Source organism: Conger conger, chromosome 2 (genome assembly GCF_963514075.1).
Source record: "Conger conger chromosome 2, fConCon1.1, whole genome shotgun sequence".
Lineage (NCBI taxonomy): Eukaryota > Metazoa > Chordata > Actinopteri > Anguilliformes > Congridae > Conger > Conger conger.
Window position 1 is genome coordinate 47,136,304 of NC_083761.1, and position 20,677 is coordinate 47,156,980.

At 44.0% G+C, this 20,677-nt stretch overlaps 1 protein-coding gene across 2 annotated transcripts in view; it reads left to right on the plus strand.

Moving 5' to 3' along the window:
- plxdc1 (plexin domain containing 1) overlaps nucleotides 1–20,677 on the plus strand; it is a 68,385-nt gene that overhangs the window by 9,061 nt on the left and 38,647 nt on the right. For both annotated transcript variants that reach the window (XM_061231841.1, XM_061231842.1), the window contains exon 2: nucleotides 18,356–18,522. In XM_061231841.1, the coding sequence (XP_061087825.1) occupies nucleotides 18,356–18,522 (167 nt within the window). The remainder of the gene's footprint in view (nucleotides 1–18,355; nucleotides 18,523–20,677) is intronic.

Sequence of the window (20,677 nt, forward strand, 5' to 3'; positions counted from 1 at the left end):
GGGAAGACATGCGACAAATGTCAGACGGTCGGATTCGAACCGCCGACATCACGGCTCGCAATGAGCATGCCTTCAGTGCTCTACAGGCTGCGCCACCGAGACACCCCAACCCACGGTAGGTTTTGAAACAGCTGGTAGCTGGATGACGAGGCCAGCACCCGGCTCAGCATGGTTTAGCTGTTTGACCAGATCAGACCAGCTCCCAACTTGATATAGTTTGACCAGCTCAAGCTATGTTTTGAAACAGCTGGTAGCTGGTTGACCTGGTACAAGCTACCAGCACTAGCTGGTTGACCAGCTCCTGCCCAGCTAGAACACCTTATGACTGGCAAGATCGGCTGAGTTTTCATGCTGGTCATGCTAACATAGCTGGATTTTACAGCTGGGACCTCTTTAGATGTCAAGGGTCTGCCAGGCAGAGAGAGTTGCTAACATTGTTAATGCCCCCCATTGGCTTTCCTGCACATGCTGCTGGGCTTCAGTTTCACATTCTCATTAACATTTATGCACTCTTATTTTCCTCTTTATTGTACATTTATCATGTAATCAGCTATTTTCCAATTAACCGGTGCCTGACAGCAGCAGATGGGCTTCCCCCTGTGAGTCAGGTTCTGCTTGAGGTTTCTTCCTGTTACCAGCCAGGGAGTTTTTCCTTGCCACTGTCACCCTAGGCATGCTCTTGTGGGCTTCGGGCCCAGATCTCTGTAAAGCTGCTTTATGGCAGTGCCCTTTGTAAAAAAGCGCTCTACAAATAAAATTTCATTGAACTGAATTGAATTGAACCTGCTCTGGATTGACCTCCATGGGATAATATCCACTAGCTGTTAATCTCCACTGCCATGAACCCAGCATTATGGCATATTGTGTTTTCTGTAGTAGAAAGAGGACCAGACTCCCCTCTTTTCAGGGTTTTTTTAATTTTTATTGGTCAAATTGGAACTGGATCAGGTTGTCTTCAACAAGTGCTAGTCTGCATGCAGTGTAAAATACATGCAAGCACAGGAGGGCATATAGTATGACAAACAGGCAAGCGCAACAAAATGGCCGATACAGGCCAAGCTGGTACAGTAATGTGGCTACAGCTCCTGATAGGAGCCACATTCATGTTTAATATGCTGATAAATAGTTGTGTAAATGCAAGAATAGGTGGCATATACAGAATAACATCTGTTCTGTGAATCTGTTGATTAATTATGTTGGTGATGAGCAAAGTATCTTGCTGTTTACTTTTTCTGTTCTCATGTTTGGTTTGTTTTTTCCGTTTTTTTGGCGTAGATGGCAGCATGAAACTGATATAGAGGAACTGAACTGATGAAGCAATAAAGGGGATCCGAGTGTTGATCTCCCTCTCTCTATGTTTCTCTCTTTCTGCAGTTTTTGACTGACTGCTGTGGTACAATGAGTTTTGTAGAGGAGGAGGGATTTTGGAGAGGTGATAGAGTAGTAACTTTGACCCCTCTCTGACTCCCCCCATTGACAAATCTCTCAGATGGATCTGGTTCTCCTCTAACTGAACTTGTGAGAGCAGCAGTACATCATCAGACAGCAGGGCTCACCACCTGCCCACAGTGGCCAAGCTCGTTCATCTGAAATAAGCCGAGACGTCAATGAGGCCTATGTGTTGAATGGAATTTTTCATTTCATATCATATTCAATGGACAACTATAATATTAAGTTCTTGAGAAGCACTGGAGAAAGGCTCTACAAAATAGTGGATAGACTGTGTCTACCTATATATTGTATTTCCATTAAGGCATGAACAGGACATGTAATTTCAGGAATTACATTTCTGTATTAAACATACTTTCAACAAAATATATTTCCTAATTTCCTGATTATAAATTTCAGCTGGCTATTAATGGCTCAGCCTTAGCAGATTAGGCTCTTCATCACCTTTATATTTTAGAAAACTTCTCTCTTTTGGCTGAAGGGCGATTTGTACTCTCCTAATGTCTCTCCTATTTTGTCCTCTTTTGATCCCTAATTTTGTCAATCCAACAGCCCTTTCCATTGCTTTCCTATATGTAGGTCTACACATGGTCACAATATGTATGCTCTGGCAAAACCATGACACTGCTACTTTCAATGATTTATTCTATTAAATCAAGGTTTAAGGTTTGTTTCTATATGTATTTGCAGGTCTGCCTGTTTCTTTTGTCTGAAAGGCAAGTTACCCTTCCACTAAAACAGGGGAGGGGAGCCCCCGGTGTAAGTATATGTAGGTTTTTGTTTCTGCCATTTTCCTTGGCTCAATTAGTTATCCTGATGCACCTTAGCAGGGGCACCCCGAGATTATACTGTGGAAAGATGCTTTGTCAAGGCACATTAATATTTGCCTGTCATCAAGCTTATCTATACATGTGGCTAAAATTTCAGGTCATGTAAAGGAATGGGTCCATTCAATATTTAAGAGCAGAAGTTGGCATAAAATGCAGGAACAGATGGCCCTTACAGAATGGGATTTCCCACACCTCTGCTAGAAAAGCTGTGATATCGTGCCATGAGTACATGAGTAATTAACATGGAAAATGAACAAGTATGATTTCGCACTTTCTTTCTTTCTTAATGTGTGCTGTGTGTTTTCCATAATTGAGCCCACTAGCTTTACTATTTTCATAAGTAGAAGTTATGTATGGCATTAGTTACTTCTATGTGGTGCATGAAGTCCATGTCTCACAACATTTGCCAACATGGTGGCAGCACCACCATGAGCAAATTATCTGGACCTGCTGGTTGCTCCCATAAGAAATTTACAGTATTTACAGTATATATGTGGACTACACATGAGTGCTCAGTTCATGATGTTATTGATGGCTGCCATGTTTCTGGGATCTCACTTGAAGTATACATTCAGTTCGGCAGTCTATGCCGTAGGAGTGTATTTCCAATACTGGGGAAATCATATTTAGACATTGCAAATATTAAATGACACAAACATAGTTTACTTAGTATAGTTATCTAGTGAGCTCCTGACAGTTCAGCCATCAGAATTCCACACAACTAAATTGTTTTGCTTCATATTCCATACTAAGAAAAATGGTCAAATACAGATATGTTACACAGACTGCTTATTTAGACTTTTGCTTAGTATATCGAGCTGCTAAAATATTGCCTGCCTGCAACCCTTGGTTCAGGCGTCCTCCAGGTGAAAAACTGGCAAGTCTATTGAATGAGAGAGGTATTCTTTCTACATTCAAATTAGCTCAAGCTCCAAAGGGTTTTCACTCCCTCTTCAGGAAGAGGTATTTTTTGGTGCATTTGTGTTTGAACATTTCAGTGCCCCACCTTTTTCAAAAATCCTTTTATATCCCATTTTTCTACAATTTTGGAAGGCCTAACTGCCATTTCAACCTATTGCTTTAGTTTAAATTACACTTAAATGGCACCTGCTCATTGGGTGGCTATAACCACCAATGGCAGATGTACAGCCTTGGTGCAGCAGCAGAAGGAAGGAAGGAGAAAACAGAGGTGTAATTAGGTTGTGCCCTCAAATGTCCGTTTGTTTCTTTATTCTCTGGTTCATGTCCCAGAAATCGTTTCTGGCCTTCCTCTGCTTGTTGTTTTCGGGTTTGAAGTCACATTTATTCAATAAGATGTGGAACTTCACATCTAAGTTTGTTTAATAATTTACATTATTCCATTTACATATTTAATTTTGACAAAGCTCCCAAGTCAAAGGAAACTAAATATATTTATTGCTTGCATAACATTAACTTCAGAAGGGGAAAATGTTTTTTAAAACTTTCCCATCATTGAGAATTATGCCTTCCTACTGGATGCCAATAATGTGCCTGACATCCATCATGATTTCAATGATGCAGGAAGTAAAAGATGCAGGAGGAGGACTGGGCGTTCACAAAATCTGATGCATTCGACATTTGAGATGTTTCATTTTTGGCTAAAACAAGATAAAATGCATTACAACCTCTGTACATTTCTATTTCTTTCAGGCACATGATCTTCTGAGTCTAATTAATCTCTTGTAAAATCTCTTATATGATTTCATCATCGTTATTATGTTTTATGAATAGGTCATTGAGCAGATGCTCTTGTTTCAAAGTTGCAATTAGATTGGCTCCCCACTCTTTCCCACAGTTTTGTGAAGAAAATGTTTTGGATTTGACCAATATATTCTCGTGGTTAACTTGTCCTAATTGTTATCAGCCCAGGTTCTGTTGCTGTTTTTATATGTGTCCCATGGTTACAGTTGCCCTTGAAGAAGAGGATCTGGCAGCCTTCTTAACTCCTTGAGGAGCAGACACATGCACAAGCCCATTCATGGTGAAAAGACCTCATTACTCCGTGTGGAAATGTAGATAGAAGACCTCTTTTCATCTGCTGTCCCTTTTTATGTGATCCAAGAGTTGTTTTATCTGGTACTGAATCCAGAGGAATTTCTTGAATGTCTCTTCATATGGACAAGGCACAGATGCTCCATCCTAAAGAGTGAACCTTTATGTTATCAAATGTGCTTTTTAAAGGAATATATTTTTCATTTGTCTGCCTTAAAGCATACAAGTTTGAAGCATTGAACAGGATTACATAACTTCAGCAGGTCAACACCCTGTGGCTCTCCTGGACCAGGAGTGAAGACCACTGGTCTAAACCAAAGGCATTGTGAAGATGTAATGAATGTAATATCAGCCAGTGATGTTGGAGCTGGCCATTAAGTTTAACCTCAGGGTGTCCTCCAAAACGGTAGGACACTGCAAGGACAGTGGGAAAGAATAAGACATGGAAGTCTGTCAGACGGCGGAATCTTGTTTTTCACACACCCCATTATGGTACATTCATTTTCAGATAGGAATAGAAAATGGCACTCTAAAGGAGGAATTCATTTGCACTCATTTCAAATGGATGTAGTACTAGACTCAGCTGCACTGTCGGTGCAGTCCACTATCCTGCTGAAAGTGTGAAACTAGTCGTGTTTAACTAGATCTGATGGATCAAGTGTCCTTGGGTTTGTGAAAGCCACTATATAAATTGCATTTATTATTATTATTATTATTATTATTATTAAGTGTAAAAGCTGCAGATTTAGCTTTGATGAAAAGGACAGCCATAGGGAAGTACGGTGGTGAGGTCAAGGTTTGGCCATCCTATTCCCACTGTCCTTTGGCAGATCCTCTTGGTGTGCCTCAGAAGACTTGCATGGTGTGTGCTTTAGGAAAATAATTAATTTAATTCAACACAGGCCTACAGAATACTCTTGTAGTCACAAATAAATCTGGAACATCAACATTAAACCTTTTTATTTTGAACACAGCTGCAGCCCTATCTCCTTTGTCCTCCTGTACTCACATCTGGCCCAGTGAAGGGACCAGGGCTACTTTTAGACAGACTGCCCTTTTAGTCTGCAAATTGTGGCATGGCTGTGGTCACTTCCTGCCTCGTCTGCTATCACCCGCTGCACATTACGCGTTGACAAAGGTGGACATGGGCCATTCGTGTAGACTACATTCCCTTCCCTCATCTTTACAAGTTCCCCACCAAACTCTTGAAATAGGTTTTCCGACCACCTCCTTATCTGTCCAGTGTGGCAGTGAATGTAAGCTGCCTTCTTAGGCCACTGGTTCAAGCCAGTGGTACTGTTAGCCAAAGCCATCCTGGCCTCCGAGAAGCCTGTTCTCGTAGCACTGTGCTGGATCCTCCTGAGAAGTTTTGCTTAACTTTGCATGTTGATATTTGGGGCCTGCCGTTAAGAGTGGTAACCTCTGACACTACTATTTGGGAAGTCCTCTGCTTCCGCACTTCATTGGTGATTGACCAATGGCTGGATGCTAAGCCCGGCTATGCCAGCTTGAAAACGGAGCTGGTCATAAGCTGATCTAGTTGGGTATGAACTGGTCAACCAGACAGTGCTGGTAGCTTGTCTGAGCTGGTAGATGTTTAACCTGTTTCAAAACATAGCTTGAGCTGGTCAAACTATGTCAAGCCGGGAACTTGCAACCCCCTTGTTTCAAAACATAGCTCAGCTGATCTGATTAGTCACAGTTCAGACGGCCTTGTAAACCATGCCTAAGCAGGCCCAGCTGTCTTATGTATGCGTCATGTCCTTGTGTGGATTCGTGTTGAGCCGGTTCGGTCCGCGTTGTGCATTGTGGGTTTTGCGTGACAGATGGGTGAGTTTTTGCCAGTTTGCTAATCAACTCAGGAAGAGCAGGGCCTTCACACTCGTCATTTTTATTGGCCAAAACCTTTAAAAAGTACATTAAAGCACATGTAACTATACACATGTGGTTCTGCGGTCTCTGGACTTGCGGAACCCCTTGGCCGCCCGTTTGCCAACCAAATTACAGGCCCAAAAACAAGATGATTATCTTTTTCGTTTTCTTTTCTCCTTGGAGATTCAGCTTGTTCCTTGTGTTTCTTAACAAATATATGCCTTTGGCCTGCCTTTTGACACAAACAAAGTTGTAATGGAGGACACCCATGTAGAACAAGGGCTCACAATATACCACAATAACTGCGGGCCGTTCTTATGTAGTTGGCTTAAACTTGGGTCTCTATCCAGAGTACGCTTCAGCGAAATATCTAGCTATATAATCGGATAATATGATTAAAAGAATGAGGTAGTTAAGTTGATCAGTATAGGGCACTTTCAAAGCAAATAAATAATGTAATGTTCAAAAGTCATTTCAAACCCTACAGCAATAAATTATTGATTAGCAGATGCTTTTTTCTTCTCGTTTTGGCATAAAAGCGGACTGAAAGATTTCAAAAACACTCTCCCTGCTTCAGATCTTTTTTCATCATTTATTTTCACGTCCTTAGTTTTATGTCTGGGGTATTTTGTGTTTTGTTTAAAAATTCATGTTGATGTATTTTTGCCCATCTCAGAGGGGTAAGTGCTGATAAGATTCAGCCGCTTTCGGGGGGTGTTGTGGGGAGCTGGAGAAGGGCAGAGAGGAAAAGAAGAGTGCAGTGGAGTGACCCCACTGCGCAGAGGGATTCGGATGAAAAAGTACAGAAAAAGAGGTGGATAATTGGGTTTATTTTTAGCCGTGTTTCGCTGCCCCCTTCCGCATCACACGCTCCTGCCATCTTCATTCGTCTCCTGTTGTTGGCACTGAGGCTGTAGGAACCAGACCGGGAGTCAGGAGTCTGTGCTGTGGGCTTTACCCCTCGAGACTTGTTGAAGGCAACAGAGGGCTGCGGAAGGGGGCTAAGGTTTGGGGTTAAGGTTATGTTTTGGGTTAGATGAGGGGGCTTTGGGATGATGGCTCCCATGTACAATGAACAGGAGAGCCGGACTGGGGCCATGGCGTCTCCTGCTGGGAAAACCGGGGCAGCTCGGAAGGTTTAGCGACTCCTGCCCTCCGATGGTGGCACGGTGGTGTAGTGGTTAGCAGTGTTGCCTTGCAAGAAGGGGGTTCTGTGTTTGAATCCTGGCCAGCCAGATCCTCTCTCTGTGGAGTTTGCCTGTTCTTCCAGTATTCCTGTGGGTCCACACCAGGCACTCTGATTTCCTCCCTCACTCAAAGACATGCATTTTAGTGTAGTGTGTTTCTGCCATTGCCCCTGACCAAGGCACTGGCCTCAGAACTGGTCCTTGGGCGCAGCACTGTGGCTGCCCACTGCTCCTAAGTAACTAGGATGGGTTAAATACAGAGGACAAATGACCCCATGGGGTACAATGAAGGATTTTAATCCAACCCTGGTTTTCTTTTATTCGGGGTAAGTAGTGCTCGTGATTGGCCAGACTGTCTTCACACCTGACTCCCAGGTAAAGGGAGGGTGGAAAACCAGCGGGTCTCAGGTCCCGAACCGTGAGTGGCTCATCCCTGAGATGGCAGCAGAACGGCAGCAGTGACATAATAGGATACAGCGCTGGCCTTCTCTGTGGGAAACTGTCCCCTCTGCACTGGCTGTGAATTGTCAACTCAGCTGTCAATGATTAGCACTGCTAATAAAAGTCAATTTCTCCATACTGGCAGCTTTATAGGACAACTTTATTGCTTTTCACTATTTTAAGACAGCCACAAAATAACAGAGAACTAACTGACATATTAAAATATGCATTTAATTATGCAGGCGTATTGATTTGATGCACATGCGTCTTTATTGAGTAAATATGTTTACACTGTATAGTTTTATAATTATCTACTAAATGTCTCTTAATGTCCGGTATGCATTTTCTGCAAATCATTTGGGTGTACCATCATATATCTTCCTGGGTCAGTAACCTGCTTCTACTAACTTTCTATGAATTTCCTCACCACTGCTGCAGCTTTCAGTAACCTAATTATACATTCGGGCTGGAAGTGTTACTTAATTCACTTTAATTAACAGAAACTACATAAATAAACACCAAATTGCAAAAAAAGGCAGTTTGCCAAGATGTGGGAAGAAGACACCATAATCAATTGAACTGTAAATTGTGCTCTAAGATCCGAGGCACTCAAAATGGGAGTACAAAGGCTAAAAAGGCAAACCGTATGCAGAAAAGGTTGCGGTTAAAAAGCCTTTGTCAGTCTGCGTGATCACTCTTTAACTTCTCACCAGTCGCGCGAGTGGCTAATTTGATCCAGTTAGTGGGCCGTGATTATACAGCGGTGGAAATAGCCTGGGTCTCTCGCAATGAGATCAAACAAGGCTGCAATTAGAAACAGCTCCCCTGCGACTCTCTCTCTCCCTGCCTCTGTCTCTCTCTCTCTTTCTCTTGTTCCTCTCCTCAGACTCTTAATGCAGTCTAATTTTGCTTTTAGTCTTTCTCACCCTTCCCATAAGTATTTTGCTGCCACAATCACTTTTGCATCAGTCTCAATGGAAAGAGCCACTGATTCTTCTCCCCTCCCCTCTGCTCTCCTCTCTTTACTCCTCTCTTCTCTGCTCCCCCTTTTACTCCCCTCCTCTCTCCTCTCCTCTCTTTACTCCCTTCCTCTCTTCTCTCTTTAAATGGTAAATGGTTGGCATTTATATAGCGCCTTAATCCAAAGTGCTGTATAATTGAAGCTTCTCATTCTCCCATTCATACACACACCAACGGCGATTGGCTGCCATGCAAGCCACCAACCAGCTCGTCAGTAGCATTTTGGGGTTAGGTGTCTTGTTCAGGGACACTTCGACACAACCAGGGTGGGATCGAACCAGCAACCCTGCCAGGCGACTGCTCTTACAGCCTGAGCCAATGTCGCCCCTGAGCCAACGTCATCTTTAGTCCTCTCTGCACTCCTCTCTTTACTTCCCTCCTCTCCTCTCTTCTTTACTCCTTTCCTCTCCCTCCCCCTCTCTGCTCTTCTCTCTTTACTCCTCCCCTCTCTGCTCTCCTCTTTACTCCTCTCCTCTCTGCTCTCCTCTCTTTACTCCTCTCCTCTCTGCTCTCCTCTCTTTACTCCTCTCCTCTCTGCTCTCCTCTCTTTACTCCTCTCCTTTTTGCTCTCCTATCTTTTCTCCTCTCCTCTCGGCTCTCCTGGAGTCTGGCTAAATGCAGATGTGCTGTGTTCCCATGGTGCAGGTGACCCAGTGAAGCCTCCATTAACACTGAGCTGTTAAGCCATCCTCCACACAACCGCCTCATTCTGAGCTGCACCTCCAGCTCTGAACTTTCCCCATGGGAAAAAGAGGGAAATGTCAGGCTCATCTGCAGATAGTGCTGCTTTTGGTGCGTTTGAGCACCGGTTATAGTAATTGTGTTGTTGATTGTCTAAAAGTCCCACTGTTGTGTCTGCGGCTGCTAAATTGGCTGCTGATTGACACTGCAATTACTAAAATGTGAAGTACTCAGCTTATTATAATGGGTTTTGTGATGTTTTTTCAATAACCTTGGACTGTTTTGGGTGGGCCTCGGACTTATAGCCTACAGATTAATTCCCAGGACTATCGTGCAGAGTGAATGGGTCAAATGCGGGTCAATCCCAGGTTCAATATCTTGTGTATATCCTGGGTTTTCCGTGTGAAAGGGGTATGACAGTGTGAGAGCTGTGATTGGTGCTGAGGCTCCTCTCTGACAGGGTAAGAGATGTGATTGGTGCTGAGGCTCCTCTCTGACAGGGTAAGAGATGTGATTGGTGCTGAGGTTCCTCTCTGACAGTGTAAGAGCTGTGATAGGTCCGGAGATTACCCTCTGACACTGTAAGAGCTGTGATTGGTGCTGAGGTTCCTCTCTGACAGGGTAAGAGATGTGATTGGTGCTGAGGTTCCTCTCTGACACTGTAAGAGCTGTGATAGCTCCGGAGATTACCCTCTGACACTGTAAGAGCTGTGATTGGTGCTGAGGTTCCTCTCTGACAGGGTAAGAGATGTGATTGGTGCTGAGGTTCCTCTCTGACAGGGTAAGAGATGTGATTGGTCCTGAGGTTCCTCTCTGACAGGGTAAGAGATGTGATTGGTGCTGAGGTTCCTCTCTGACAGGGAAAGAGCTGTGATTGGTCCTGAGATGACTCTCTGACAGTGTAAGAGCTGTGATTGGTCCTAAGATTATTCTCTGACAGTGTAAGAGCTGTGATTGTTCCTGAGATTACTCTCTGACAGTGTAAGAGCTGTGATTGGTCCTAAGATTACTCTCTGACAGTGTAAGAACTGTGATTGATGTTGATATTTCTCTCGGACATGTTTAAGAGCTATGATTGATGATGAGAATAGTAGTGCTGAAAGTTATGTCTCAGCAGTTCCTTTGTGGTCCCAGTTGGCCGGCCCCTTTTATCTATATTGTCCCCCTTCAATTAGTGCCAGAATCATCATTTCCTGTTGATTTAGGGCCTTGCCTTTCGAGCAGGGGGTTTCTGGATTGATTCCCATCGCTGGTGCTGACTGTGCCTTTGAACATGGCCATTTACATGAACGGCTCTGTAAATACACCAGGGTATAATATTTAAAAATGAAAACCTTGTTCTGTCAATAAAAAAGATAAACGATGAACAATAAAATAGAAGATAGTACAAAATGTGTATCATAAATCAGGCTGCGTCATACAGTAAATAACAGTTGTAATACCTTCTGTGGTCAGGCGGTCAGGGTAAACCCTTCACCCGTTGACCCCCTCCTGCCCCCTCACCCAGACACTCGTAAAACTCACGCAAAGCTTTAGGGTTGCGAGGCACCTTCCAGCAGTGCCCCCCGCCCGCAACTGTCCTTGCTGACTAGCTGTGATCAATGACACATATCCACAGCACCACCCCCCCGAGACCCCAGACCATGCTGCAGAAGACAGTCTGCCCTTCCCGCTACAGCACACTGAGGACCGCGTTCCTTAACCCCGCATATAGTTACAGCGTAATTCCCAAATGGTTACGCAACTCATAACACACTTCATATCTCAGCCTCTCAATAAAAGAAAGGAACAGTTGTTCGCAGCTGCTCTGGTTCTGTGCCGTTAGTTCTGCAGGCACTCCCACTCTTTCCTGTCGGTTCTCTCGGAAGAACCTTTTAGCATCGCTCGAAAGGGCAACCCGGCCTGTTCTCACGCTACCTCCCCCCCCTCCATCCTCCTGTGTACCCGATTCGGTTTCTGCGCGCCTCTCAAGTTCGCCTGCTGCTTCGGAGCTGTTGTTTAAGAGCCAGGGGACAGTAACCACGGGGGGTGAAAGGCAGGTCAAACCGGCCGACCGTGACGAGGGCATTGTGACGAATGTGGGGCGCCACGTTACGCATGCTTAAAGCGCCACGAGCATCAGTGCTCTTTTCTTGGTTTAAGTATCTAAAACGGCCACAAAAATTTCACAAAGAGCAGTGGCATGGGTTTATTGAATAGTCCCTGACCCTGCCCCCAGAGCCCAATTCCCCCTCTACCTCCTGTGGTCAGCTCTCTGTGTTAACATTTAGCAACGTCACCCTAGGCGGCACGGATGGTGCAGTGGGTAGCACTGCCGCCTCACAGCAAGGAGGTCCTGGCTTCGAATCCCGGTCGGCTGGGGCCTCTCTGTGTGGAGTTTGCATGTTGTCCCCATGTTAGTGTGGATTTCCTCCGGGTACTCCGGTTTCCTCCCACAGTCCCAAGACATGCAGGTTCGGCTGATTAGAGCTGTCCTTCTCGAAGAACATTGCTACGGTGACCCTGGCATGCAGGTTCTTCCTGTACAACATCCAGAGAATCCGACCCTTCCTCACCACTCCTTGTCCAAGCAATGGTCTTGTCCCGCCTGGACTATTGCAATTCTCTGATGGCTGGCCTTCCAGCATCTGCCATCAGACCCCAACAACTGATCCAGAATGCCGCAGCCCATCTGGTACTCAATGTTCCCAGACATTCACATGTCACCACCCTGCTCAGCAACCTCCACTGGCTGCCTGTTATGGCTCGCATCAAATTTAAAACTTTGGTGCTCGCATGCCAGGCAGTTAAGGGATCAGCCCCTGTATATATTCAATCGCTTATCAAGACATATACACCCGCAAGACCCCTCCGTTCCGCCACTTTGTGCCGTCTGGCACCTCCCCCTCGCCACACCTGCACTTCTCGCTCATGACTGCTGTCTGTCCTGGTCCCACGGTGGTGGAATGACATCCCTGTGGATGTCAGAATGGCAGAGTCTCTGACCTCTTTCAAACGCAGACTGAAGACTCATCTCTTCAAGCTGCACCTTTCCCTCCCTACCCCACCACCATGATTAGCCATAGACTATAATGGCACTTATATAGTTATATATAGATATTTTTGTGTTTTGTATTAGCTATTATATTGTTGTACTCGGGGTATGCTAGCTGCCAACCGTGGTATGCTAGCTTGTAAGTATGTATTCTTCAAGGGTTCTGATTGTATCAGTATGGTCACGCTAGGACTCGGAACCGTACTGTCCTCTCGGGTCCTCTTCACACTGTTAGGATGCTTCCTGTGTTTGATCTGCACTTCATTGTACGCTGCTCTGGATAAGAGCGTCTGCTAAATGCCTTGTAATGTAATGTAATGTAATATTTGGGTATCAATGCACTTGCTTGCTTGTGCCACTGTCACAAGTGAAGTACAAGCAGAGGAGCTTTCCACCCGTGCTACCTCTCAATCCTCTAAACTATGGGCTGCATCTGAAATTGCATACTATTTTGTACTACTTCGGTTTCAGACGTACAGTACTGATACTATTTAGTATGTCAAAATAGTATTAGTACTGTAAGTCCGAAAACCGTAGTTGCTTAAAATAGTGCGCCAAAACTACCTGGATGTCATACTACATTAATTGAAATATCACGGTACAGTATGTAAACACTGGACACAACAACGACATGAGTATCCCATAGTGCATTATGTTAGGTAATGACCCAAGCAACCAAGAGGGTAGTGTTCAAACCAAAATGGTGAAGGAGTTGAACAATTAAAATATAAGTCTTACCTTTCACTATGCTTAGCAGAAAGTAGTTCAAATCAATGGTTATATTTATATAGTTTTTCCCTGTTTTCCTGACACAAGGATACATTCAATAGCTGCCACCATCGAAGCCATCAATGCTGGTGGCAGATTTCTGTGATGACGTAGTATTTCCAAAGATCCATCTGACATTTTACTTGTATTAAAGCTGCTTTATGTATGCTGAATGATAGTATACATACTTTATATAGTGTGTAGTACCTAGTATGTGATTTCGTATGCAGCCTAAGTCTCCTCGTTGGCTGTGTTTTTCTCTCTAAAATACACCGACCATAGCCAATTGCAGATTCAGTAATGACAGTTACTTCTAACCTGAACAAATAAACACAGGCGCTGTGACCCAAACAATGGCAAGTTGATGCCATTTCGGCTCCTCGGCCTGACTGATTCTTGATACACTGCCACGGTCACGCATCTTCAGGTTCTCTTTAATAAGAATTCACTTTCAGCCTTTAATGCCTCATGAATGCACCAGGAGTGGCCACAAGGTCACAGTAATTGCGTCATTTTTATGGGAAATGGCTTTGCTGTCAAGCCTTGTCTATAATTCAGTAAAAGTAATTAAAAGCGAGTAGCAGCCTTTCAGGCATTACCACACAGAGTGAGCTTTCACAACACTGGTCTATTTTTGGGGACATAATGAATTATTATGAAATATTTTTAATTTTTTTAAAAGGGACTTAAGAGCCAAGTCACACTGAGCCAAATTTTCCCAGTTTCATGACAAAACAGAGCTTAAGTACTCAAAGCCTGTTTAACAATAGTTAGGTACTTGGGCTGTGTCCAAAACAGCTTACTTTCATTACAGCTTAGCCTATTGTTGAGTATACACTCATCAGAACTTTATTACATCAACTTATTCATGTGATTATCTAATCAGCCAATTTTGTGGCAGCAGTGCAATGCATACAATCATGTAGATCAGGTCAGGATCAGGAGCTTCAGTTAATGTTCACATCAATCATTAGAATGGGGAAACATTTTTATCTAAGTGACTTTGACTGTTGAATGATTGTTGGTGGCAGACAGGGTGGTTTGAATATCTCAGAAACTGCTGATCTCCTAGTATTTTCATGCACACTAGTCTCTAGAGTTTGCAAAGAATGGTGAAAAAAACAAAAACAAAACAGTGAGCAGCAGTTCTGCAGACAGAAACACCTTGTTAATGAGTGAGACCAGAGGAGAAGGGCCAGACTGTTCAAAGCTGATAGGAAGGTGACAGTAACGCAAATAACCGCACATTACAACAGTGGTATGCAGAAGAGCATCTCTGAACACACAACACATCATAACTTTAAGTGGATAGGCTACAGCAGTAGATGTACCTAATAAAGTGCTCACTGAGTGTATATTCTCACATGCACAATAATACTCTCAACAGCAAGGTGTACTTAAAAAATAAAAGTAGTCTGGAAATGTTGAAATATTTACGATGGTAATAGCACACATAGGGCTACTCTCTGACAGACAAACAGTGAGAGACGATCAATATCAGCAGAACATTGTAGGAGTTCTAGGGTTTATTTATGTGAGTACTGGGCAGTCTGCCCTGGCCTCACAAAAGCTGGCCTCCCCATTTCTCTTTGTTGCTCCTCAATCTCTTATTCCCTAATTTTCATACTTTTTGCCCTCTCTGACTTAAAATGAGTTACTGTATATCCAAACTGTTTTGATTCAGTATTTCTCCCGGAATGTTCTGATGACGCTAGAGGAGGTCGCTGTTGCCAAGGGATGTGACAACGTCTGGCTGTTGTGTTGGTTGTCGGGTGGCCACTGGCCTCCCCTGTACTATTGGGCATTTTTGGGCTATGTGTGCTCAATTCAATGTTGATGTTGTATTTTATGATGATACATATTGCTTTACATGCAGTACTGTGTCTTAGGCATCTAAAATATATAAATTTGGTCTTACATATTTTTATATTTATTTTTTGTTTTTATGAATAAGGGTGTCAGCAGAAAAAGAGAAAAGTCTATGTTACACTGAAATATTTTAATTTTGTTGAATACAGTAACATATTAAGTCATCGATAAATAATTTTTCAGTTCTCCAATATTTTAACATTTTTAAATAAAACTACAGGTCAGTGTACCTAAGAGAATTGGTGCAGTTTTACAAGCAAAGTCACAACAGATTAGTTTTTTGTTACATATTTTGATATTTAAAACTGTTGATTTAATTCTTTTTTAAAAGCCCCTTTGCTTTACAGATTTCATTTTAAATGTACCTAAGACTCTTGCACAGTACTGTGTATATAAATAATTAATACCGATAGATGAAAACCTGCAATGAAAGTTATTTGAGAGGGGCTACAGTTGCCAACAAGCCTCACATCTTTATTTTCCAGCAGCTTGTCTCAGCACAGTGTTCTTTGGCAAACTAAGGAAAATAAAATGAATCGGCTCACAAGAGCTGAGATAGTCACAGACACAAACGCAAACACACTGTTATCTGCCCTTATTAGGTTGCTGTATTCTATGCAGCTCTTTTGTGAAATTATACACAGGGAGACACAGACTAGGGAACCTCAGGAACACTCTCAGAAGAAAGAAAGGTTTCCAGAAGGACCCAGAAGCGTGCTTCTCTTTATTGGTCCATGATTTTGTCCGGTTTTTTTTTCCATTGAAGACTTGCTTGCTCACTAGCTGCTGCAAAATGTTTTTCTGTTGCTGACTTTTAAAAATGGTGCTTGGTCGATTCTTGCAAATATTGCATTTGACCAGTAGGCTACTGATACTTCCGCCTAAATGTTTCTGTAAGGTTCTTCTGTTGGAAAAGGGGCTCATGGAGATAGGCCAAGGAACCATTTCAGAGTTGTTTTTTCGAATAGTATACGTGGGAGAACTGTAGATGAAAGAATCCTGCTACGTTGACTCCATGGCATGCTGCCAGATCGATGTCCTAACACCCGCTGTTGCTAATTGTTTTTGAAGCACGTCTTAATTATGTCCGGCTCAGCTACCCTGGGCATTGATGGCATTACAGACAGTTTGTTAAATCCACCCACAAGTGCTTCTCCACAGTACACTGAAGCATGGCACGGTATTGTTAGAATATTAGAGACTTAAAGATTTGAATGAAAAACAGATGGACAGGAGAATCTGGCCACATTTCCAATAACGTGAGGTTTCTCTGGGGAGGATGTGCAGAAGTGATTCCCTCGGCTGATTTACAGGTGAGCACCCTGCAGCCTCCTGAGGCCATAAGAGGGTCTGGGAGGGACATCATTAGGATGTTGTTGGGACGTTGTTGGGAAATTGCTAGAGTGTTGTTGGGATGTTGTTAGTACGTTGTTTGGAAATTGCTAGAGCGTTGTTGGGATGTTGTTAGGACGTTGTTGGGAAATTGCTAGAGCGTTGTTGGGATGCTGCTGGGACATTGTTGACAGGTTATTGGGATGTTGTAGGGATGTTATTAGGACATTGTTTGCACATTGTTAGGATGCTTTTAGGATGTTGTTGAGATGTCAGAACATCGTTGTCATGTTGTTGGGATATTGTTGGGACGTTGTTGGGATACTGTTAGGACATTGTTGGGACATTGTTTGGACCTTGTTGGGATACTGTTAGGACATTGTTGGGACATTGTTAGGATGCTTTTTGGATGTTGTTGGTACATTGTTGAGACATTGTTTGGATGTTGTTGGGACATTGTTTAGACATTGTTAGGACATTGTTAGGCTGCTTTTGGGAGGTTGTTGAGACATTGTTTGGACATCATTGCAATGCACACAGTAAGTTCTCCTGAGGTGAAGAGGCAGAGTTGTCAGGAGCCCCTGACAGCCAGGATACAGACACCCTTTGTCACTGAGATTGGAAAAATTAAGTGGCAGGTTAACAAAACAGCCGAGGGCTTTATCTGTCTTCTTTGCGTTTTGTTTTAATATCTTTTCCAAAAAAGTGATTGAACACTGGAGTGCTAGCTGGCATTCCTTCAAGCATTTTCCTGGTTTTTGTCTCTGTTACCAAAATCAGCTGGTTCTGCCACTAGCATGTTTTGGACTGATTTATTATTAATAAAAAGAGCCATAAATCTTGGACTCTGTATCTGCAGTGTGTGTGTGTGCATTCAGGAAAGTGACAGAGAGAAAGTTAACAGCACAAAGGTAACTGGCTCCAGCTCCCCCTCCAGTGGACACTTTGGCTAACAGAAGTCCAGAGTTAGAGTTAGAGGGCCTGTCCATCATGTTGAAATCTTAGGTGTATAACTGGACCTGAAGATATGCTGTTTTCTGCAAAAGGAGTCAGCTTTCTCTCAGATATCCAAAACCAAAACAAACCATGAGATCACAGTCTAGCCGCCAGCTAAGGCATTTGACGAGTATGAAGGCTCAACTTGAACTCCAATTCCCCTTCAGGAAGAAAAGAGCTGCATAAGTATCTTATATTTCAAGTAGTTTTCTGTTTGCCAACAATTTGTTCTGGCAATTTCCAGCACAGTTCAGCGCAGGCGTGCATTGTGCTGGCGTAGAGTTATCCACTGTAGTCTGAGATTTGCTATCAATTCCTATCAGTCTGACCTAGTCTTGTGAGCTGGTATGCATGAGGCTCCTTCAGGCTGACAAGAGGAGATACTGTCCCCTCTCTTGGTCCTACATCCATCTGTGGGACACTGTTCTTGCCCTGTTTTCTCAGGCCAATTTTAATTGTGTTTGCATGCCCATTGTGTAGGCGAGTGAAGTGTTTTCAGTAATCATGGAGGAAATCAACATAATATCCAAGCATACATGCCTCTCTTGAACTGTAGACATGGCAGATCCATCTCATGTTGCCCCTAGGGGAACAAACTTCTGCGGTCCCACCCACGAACAGGCAAGAGCCAGTATTATGTCTGCTTTTGTTAGTACTGGCTCAGCTTCCCCACCCTCTTACAAATTTGGCAAATTCGGTAAGGCCTGAATATAAATGGACGTTTTCCTCGAAGTTGTTTGTCTCTCATGGCCTCCGTCTTCCTCACTTCCTCTGAGATTAAATGACAAATGACACACAGGGTATTTTTTTCCAAACAGAGCTGAGTCTGTAAAAAACACGTGCTCTTGTTGTGTTTTGGCCAGGAGCGGCATACGCATCGGCGTGGACCGTGGAGGGTTCGCCTGGCCTCCACAGGAGCCACAAGCACCAGAAACCCCTCCTGGCCTCAGGTCGGCCCAGAACGGCTCGGGACACGCTGGGAGGCGGCCTGGCTATCGACACTCTACCCGACAACATGACCCGCATCGTAGTGAGTATGCGTGGGCGTTTCAGTGCGCGGGTCAGACCTGGGCCCATATGTCATTGTTTTGGATTCAAATTACTGAGCTTGTCTGGTGTATTGGAATCTATGAAATACTGTCAAAAAGTGCAAACCTCACCTTCTGGTCCTCTTGGTTGGCTCAATTGCACCAGGCAAGATCAATTGAGTGCAGAAAAGTATTTGAATCCAACACAATTTAATTTTATATTTGACCCAGTGTGCATAATGTGTGATTGTATGAGTGTGTATAGATATATAGACATGTGTATAGATATTTGTGTGTGCGTGTGTGTGTTCCTGTAGCCTGGATGGTAAATCCTATCAACCACAGGGTTCATTCCATACATTCAGGGATGTCAAGCATTATTCCCTGTTATGACTGGGGCTATGGGTGCTGTGACAGGGGAGATTTCTCCAGCCAGTGACGGGCAGTGACCCAGTGACGGGCAGCTGGTACCCCCTCCCGCCTGTCCTCATCGCTCACAAGCCCGACCTTCATACATGTAGCCGACAGGCCGCTAATTGTGAGGCCATTACTCACCGCTAATTACCTTTTCACAACGGAGCCGGGACACCCTTGAATTAGCGACGGCTCATTCACTCCTGCCCTATGGTGCAAGGTTAGTGGAGGGGATCAGGACGCCCGTGACAGAGCGGAAGGGTCTGGAACCCACAGTGGCACTGAGTGCCAATCACACTACGCTCTATTTAGGGTGGACATTCAATGCTTTTCAACTGCCGTGAAGAGACGGAGAGATTTGGTACCAGAGAGACAGGACTCTTCCGTACTGCTTTTTCCACTTGAGCTGGATAGCGAAGCTCTGGCAGGCCTAAAGTGTACCAGGCTCCGATTGGTCACATCTGCAAGGTAGATCATCTGCTTTTAAGGCCACAGTGTACATAACAACCCTCAGAAATGAGCAGAGAATGTGCTGTTCTGTCTCTCACAAAAAAGGTATGATAAGACTTGCCAGATTTACTGTACATTCCTATCAGATGTTGTCAGTCTGCTGTCAGGAGCATTCGGTGCTACAGGATATGTGAACAGGGCAGGTCAGTTTTGAGGTCATTACAGTGGGGTTGTTGAGATGAAATGCTGTTCAATGGCATTCTGGCACATTATCTCCGGGGTATTTTACGAAGCAGGATTACTGGGTTGGCTGGATAACTGCACTGAGTAAAACCCGGAACCCTCCCAAATCTGGAACATGGGCTGAAGTAAAATCAGCTGTTCCAGGTTTTATTCAGCACAGTTATCCAGCCAGTAATCCTGCTTTGTGAAACACCCCCGTTTTCTTGATCTCTCTTTGTTTTGGATTTGCTGGTAATGCTGGCTTCTCTACAGTAATGTAGAGTTAGTGTTGAAAATGAGGGCAGTCGTCCAAAATGTCAGATTTGCGCACCTGCGAGCAGCCTCCCTCTCTATAGTTTTGCTGTGGAATGCGAGGTGGGTCCCCTCTTGGTGCTGCGAGTGATGGATGGGCCAGGGGGAGGCGCTGTTTCTACTCCTCCTCTTGTTGTGATGGACAGCTCCTGGGCCACGACTCCCTCTGCTACTAATGAATCACCCCGGAGGGATCATCACTGGAGGTCTGCCCAATGTGTGTGAGCCACTGCTCCCCCTACACTATCTTCTGTCTCCGTTAAACAGCAACTATCACATGTGCTCACACACATACATTTCCACGCATGCACACACACACTCATACGCACACATACTCCCACACACACTCCCCATATGGAAAAAACATGCTAGTACAGTTATTCAACTCATGATTTATGTTATTCGTGTCATGTTTATGGTCACTTTCATATTAGAAAGCATACATGAATCCATAAGGAGCTATTTAGGTTATTTATCACTCAGGTACAAATTGACATCACGATACTAACTTTTCAGAATCATTGATATCCTTGGGATACCCCCCTCTTCAGTTCAGACCTCAGGGTTTTGGTGGGATTTAAGTCTGGAGACTGAGATTGCCATTGTAGAAGATGGTAGTTGTTTTTACTTAACCATTTATGTGTGGATTTTGATGTTTACTTGGAGTCATTGTCCTGCTGGCCAATCTACCACCAAGACTCAGCTCCCTAGCAGAGACAACCAGATTTTCTGCCAGGATTTTCTGGTACTTTCCTGGTT